This window comes from Mixophyes fleayi, chromosome 3 (assembly GCF_038048845.1).
Source record: "Mixophyes fleayi isolate aMixFle1 chromosome 3, aMixFle1.hap1, whole genome shotgun sequence".
Taxonomy (NCBI): Eukaryota; Metazoa; Chordata; class Amphibia; order Anura; family Limnodynastidae; genus Mixophyes; species Mixophyes fleayi.
Genome location: NC_134404.1, coordinates 58,801,980 through 58,807,979, shown reverse-complemented (window position 1 = coordinate 58,807,979; position 6,000 = coordinate 58,801,980). Strand labels below are relative to the sequence as shown.

At 39.8% G+C, this 6,000-nt stretch overlaps 1 protein-coding gene across 6 annotated transcripts in view; it reads right to left on the bottom strand.

Moving 5' to 3' along the window:
* The window catches only part of NCK1 (NCK adaptor protein 1), a 69,404-nt gene continuing 63,404 nt past the window's right edge, over positions 1–6,000 (bottom strand). For all 6 annotated transcript variants that reach the window (XM_075201540.1, XM_075201543.1, XM_075201539.1 and 3 more), the window contains one exon: positions 1–2,237. In XM_075201540.1, coding sequence (XP_075057641.1) covers positions 2,043–2,237 — 195 coding nt within the window. In that variant the 3' untranslated portion in view covers positions 1–2,042. The remainder of the gene's footprint in view (positions 2,238–6,000) is intronic.

The following is a 6,000-nucleotide window of genomic DNA, read 5'->3' as shown; positions in this document are numbered from 1 at the left end:
TTCTCAATATAAAAGTTTATTCTTGTGTGTGAATAAATCAGTTTCATATATTTAATTTAAAACCCAAGAAGCGCTGCACCTCCATCATGCAATATATTCTGGGGTTGTTTTTTGTCTCATTCACCAACACACACAAGATTCTGGTTCTGGTCTTTTAAATCAAATAGTAGATACTACAAGGACATTTTTATTTGCTAAAAGCTCTTGACTGAAGGGCAAGTCTAAAACTGAGAACTAAACCTAATGATATGGGTTACATTTTAGAGCAAAGTGAACATAATACTTAGCTTATTAATGGGATTAGAGGTGAGGGCTTTAAGGAGATCAGTGCTTGGTGGGCAATATCAGGAAACCCTCGTCACAGACAGGAAGTAATAGGTAATACAGTGATGTATGTCCATCTGAAGGACTACTTTTGACAGCAATAAATGTACACACAGTGGAGGCAGCCATTTTGCAGGCAGAATGAATATTCATCCTTTCCATTCACTAGGAACTAGTGACATGACACTGAGGCATAAAGGCACCAAGTGCTTCAAAACCATTGTGAATATTGGTTCTGTACACAAAACGGCTGCCCAGTTGTGTGCAGGTGACGGACAATGTGATTTTCAAGAGTAAACTTGCTCCTTCTTTGGTGTTGCAGTTGTCCCCACACAGGAAGAAGTGACCCCTGTTGCTCATTTCAGCATGTCAAGTGCATCTGGCATTGTGTATAGGGAGGGGGAAATACTTGGGACACCACTGTGATACTGCTAAGCTAAAATAAGATGGACACCACCACTGGTAGCATCTACACCATTACAATCATCTTCAGGGTATCTACACAGAATAAGGAACGCCACAGGATAACTACTTTACTACCACTGCTATGTCGTAACAGTAATGTACGTAAAGATTGGGTGGAAAAGATATTGTAATAGTGACTTAAATTTGATAAGGATTATACAATTTATTTTTTTAAATGTAATATTTGATTTATGGTACCTAGATTTGTTAGTGTCTCTCACTAGGGAAGATATTTTAATAGACTAAAGGCTTTGGCACACATTAGAAAAATACAATTAAAAGTAACCAATGCAAATACAAGAAAGTTGTTTGTTTTCTCTGGGTTGTGGAAAAAGTAAAATAATATTGTAGGCCCATGCTATATCAGTGATGTCTTACCAGGTATTAAACTGCAAGCCCCAAAACACCCTGCCAGTCACAGACAAAGGATGATGGGCCTATAGGTTAATAATAGTTAAGGGTACCACGGGTTGCAAAGACGTTATAGAGGTGGCATTTAAAAAAAAAAAAAAAAAAATAGTTATAAAAGCAAAGTAGTAGCAATTGCCAGCAGTGTGAATTAACAATATCTGCTTATCAGAAATACTCTAGAGCTAGGGCAAGCTACAGAAAGAGGTACAAGACCTTGTAGGTGGGTGCATTAAATATTTGAACTAGCACCTGAACTGGAAGGCAGCCAATGCTTTGTAAACAAATAAATATGAAATGTTTTGGATAAAAATAAGAACAGAACTAATGAAGAAACATTGCTAATAACACGGTGCCAGTCCGATACATGGCAGGTAGGGCAGAAGACATGGGTATAATTCCACAGTGAAAACAGCATTTGATCCATGTTGATGATGCCCATTGGATTCATATAGTGGACAAAATAAAAAAGCAGCATGTAGATGTGATATGTGGCGTTCTGGTGTGATCCTCACAATCGCATTGCTTAGAACCCCAAATGCAGAGGTTTTACATTTCTCAGTCTGATATGTTACAATAGTAAGGCAGAATTGAGAAAGAAAAAAAAAAGGGGGGGGGGGTTATGCACAAGGTTGGGGGGTATAGAAAGCAAATAGAAAAATTACATGAAAGAGTATAATCCAATTGATAATGAGGAAAGTAACGATATAGAACACGTCCTTCTCAGCAGGGCGAGGAGATGCCTTTGGTTCTATTTTGGGGGTTTTCAGTCTGTGGTTGTTCAGTCAGTCATTCAGTGAACGCACCTAACCTGCAGTTCCATCCCTCACTTCTCCCCGGCATTCTCAAGACAAAGGCTTGATTAGATAGAGTTTCTCTCCCTGCTCGCTGGTAAAAATTGGGGCCTTTTTATAATGTTCTACCAACTCCTCCATGGTGGTAAACCTGCGTTGGCCAATGCAGTACACATTGTCTTTCATCTGTACTTTGAAATGCTTGTTCTTGCCTTGGGCTTTCAATGACACCGAGAAATCATTTGGCTTTAAAAGGAGGAGAGAGAAAACAATTAGAAGTTGTTGGACAAAGGACAATTAAATCAAAAAACAGAGACAATACTTTGTGAACTGGAATGAATTGGATGTCATCTTAAACCCACAGACTGATTGTAGGGTCGTCCACCTAACATCTGTTTATATCAGCGGTAGTACAGACGTTGCTATGTTAAAGCACCAGAATGGTAGTTCAGATACTACCATGTAAGTAAAATGTTTCTAAGGCTACGTACTCACTGAAGTGTTCATTACAGTGTATCAAAGCTGTGCAGCAACACAATGCACAATAGTAATTTGACAGGGCCCTAAATGAGCACTACCACAGAGATTCATTATATTTACGGAGCATGTGAAGCACTGCAGATAAAGTGAAAGCATACCAAAGGTCCATTCAATCCCATTTTTAGGAGCTCTACTGTAGAATAATTTGTGATTGGTAGAAACAGTTTACAAATATGTTAGGGCTTGTACACATGGGCATTAAAATATTAAACACAATAGTTTTAGAGTAAAGTATATAAATGTTGCCACATTGCAGCATATATCTGGTAAACAGCCAGGTATTTGCAGCACAAAACACGACAGATGCCCGATAATAATACAAACTATGTAGAACATTATCTGTCATATTTGTAACGGAGGTCAGAACATGACTGCTATTGGCCTGTTTTCAACTGCACTAATGTGCCCCAGTCACACTGGATCTTTTCCAATTGGCCACCTACATGTGTCCAAATTAAACATGGATCCTGCGACCTGGAGCTTGCACCTAGCAACAGAACTAGCCTGTGCATGCTTAAGTGTATCTCTGATCATTATCCTTCTAGCTATAGAAGGGAACAGATTTTGGAACCTGAAACCACATGCAAATCAAAGTGCTACTAAATCAAGCTGGGATGTGACAAGGAGCAGCAGGATTGGCACTATGCACCTATCATGGACACTGTGCAAGACAGCAGAGCAGGTATTAGAGAGCAAGAGAGAAATTGGAGACAAATGTGTGCTTTGACCCATAGCAATAAATCAGCTATTAGCTTTCATTAGTCAAACTACATTACACTGCTACATGAGGCTAACCAAATGACTGCTATGAAGTAAAGCACATCTTAACACATGTTAGGGCAAAGAGTAATTAGGGCATCTAGACCCGACAGTCTGCAGGTAACGTAGAGTTTGCACACATGGTCATTTGAAAAAAATGCTAGTGTACAGTGATCAAGAAAACTGTCAATTAGTCCTATGCATTCAATGCACTAAACAATGCATCCGGAACCTTAAAACACTGCCACAGAACGCCACCATATTTTTACCCCACGTTGACACAAAGTGAAGACTTGTCAGGGAGTGTATCTACAGGACCATTTGGCTTACATTCGTATTTGTACAAACAGCATCTCAGTGTATTTATGTGCTTTGAGAACATGCCTTAAAACACTTCAATTTAAGCCCTTGTGTACACAGGCATTAATCTGGATGTACACCCTAGCTAGCTGCTGCTTTGAACAGCATTTCTCTTCTCAAACCCATTGCGGTCAATGACATAAATAATCTACCATTCAAAACAATCATTTGGCACCATCTGTGGCAGTGAGCACACCCTCCTATTCGCTCTTCGAATCAACTCCCAATAGATATCAAATGAAAGAAAAAGCAATGAGGGTCAAGGCTTCTTTAAGGATAAATAATCTGCATTTTAGAAAAAGCATTGCTCCATTTTACTGTGCATTCCCCTATTTTTGAGAGATGAAATCACCAGTCTGCACATCTTACTCTACCCAGCAACTCAGTAAGACTGTACAGGACCTCGCTCCCCACACTCATAATTAATAACCCCATGTCAGCCTGGCTCAGGGTAACCTGCACGTATCCAGGGAAGACACACCAACAGTCTTACCAGCAGGAAAGAGGAGGGGGTTAAAATATTTTAGATATTTGATTCTGACCTATTTTGTAGGATTTTTCTTGAGATTTTTATTTATTTTTAGAGGTTAAATATGCAACCTAGGCACCCAGAGTGTGTGTGTGTGTGTGTGTGTGTGTGTGTGTGTGTGTGTGTGTGTGTGTGTGTGTGTGTGTGTGTGTGTGTGTGTGTGTGTGTATGTATGTATGTATGTATATATATATATATATATATATATATATATATATATATATATATATATATCTCCATCTATATTGGTAATCTAGCAGTGTTTCTACAGGAGCATTATACAATTGGGGGCCTAATATATGCAGACCTTTATTTACACACCACAAACCTATCATAAGGTTTGAACGGAGTTGCTTAAATTGCTGTGTGCTAGTCAATTAAAGCCATCGATGCTAACACGTAGGTGGGAGACAGGAGCAGACAGAGGAATACAAATGGCCGTACCCCAGAAATCATAAATCTGATCAGTAAGGTACTTGTCTGATACACTGCCGTATAGTATAGGGCAGCGGTTCCCAAAGTGTGCACCGCTGTCACAGGGGTGCCGCGGGCCAGCCATAGCAAAAACAAAACCGAAAAACATACCAATCCGCGCAGCCCTGGGACCCAGCATCCACCTCTCTCACGCAGCGTGTCACTGACTATCGACATTCAGTGACACGCTGCGTGAGAGGTAGATGCTGGGTCCCGGTGCCGCGCGGATTGGTAAGTTTTTCTGTTTTGTTTTTGCTATGGCTGGCGCGCTGCAGAGGGGGCAGAGCGTCTGGATGCAGAGGGGGCAGAGCGTCTGGATGCAGAGGGGGCAGAGCGTCTGGATGCAGAGGGGGCAGAGCGTCTGGATGCAAAGCGGGGCATTTTTGCATACAACTAAATAAGTATTTCTGTCCTGACCTAAATACTTATTACAATTTTTTGACACAACTACAAAAATAATAACTGAGCAGTCCTGTTTTAGGAGGGGTGCCTTGAAAATAATTATGGAGACTAAGGGTGCCGCGAACTGCAAAAGTTTGGGAACCACTGGCATAGTGGCTAGATATACTGCCATATAGAACACAGTTTAGATTGCAGAGGGTTTGCTCTTTGATTGAACTAATGGGTCTATTCTGCATACACCTTCATAAAGCCTTTTATTGTAATGCTCAGCTGAAACAAGACCTTGAAAAAGTTAAATAAAAATAAATTACAAGTTATATATGGACCTACAACACAATTGTGTTCACTCCTGCTTTCTTATTTAATCATAACTTAAGACAATAGATGTAGCGTTAAAGAATATAAAGAGCAGTACATGGCTGTCTTATCTGCTATAAAAATCAATTACAATACAAATATAACAGCTTTAGCATTCAAGAAATGCTATTTACAAATACTGGTTAGGTTATACCCAATATTTAAATAAGGATAAATGTCCCCATCCTTTTTTCTGGAACAGGTGTGTATGATAATCCGCTGACTCCCCAAGAGAATACAGGTGTTTTCTAGTGAGGTGTACTTTACATTGATAAAAACATGCAGAAACAGTAATACAAGTCAGAAAATCGGACATGGAGAATTTGAAATAAATTAAAGAGTCATATGATTAATTTGTTGGCCTGTACTTGCCCTCCTGCAACTTGTACTAAATGCCAGATTCTTTCTAACTTTCTTCTGTGTCTTGCAGCAACTAGTTTATGATTTGTTATCGTATGTATATATTTTTGGATCCAATGCAGAGAGTACAGTATTGGGGAGTTTGACTGGGGTGGTACACATGTCAAACCGTAACGCAGGTGTCCTAAGGCGAGCTCAGGGAGGACAGAAACCTTCCGTGGAGCATAT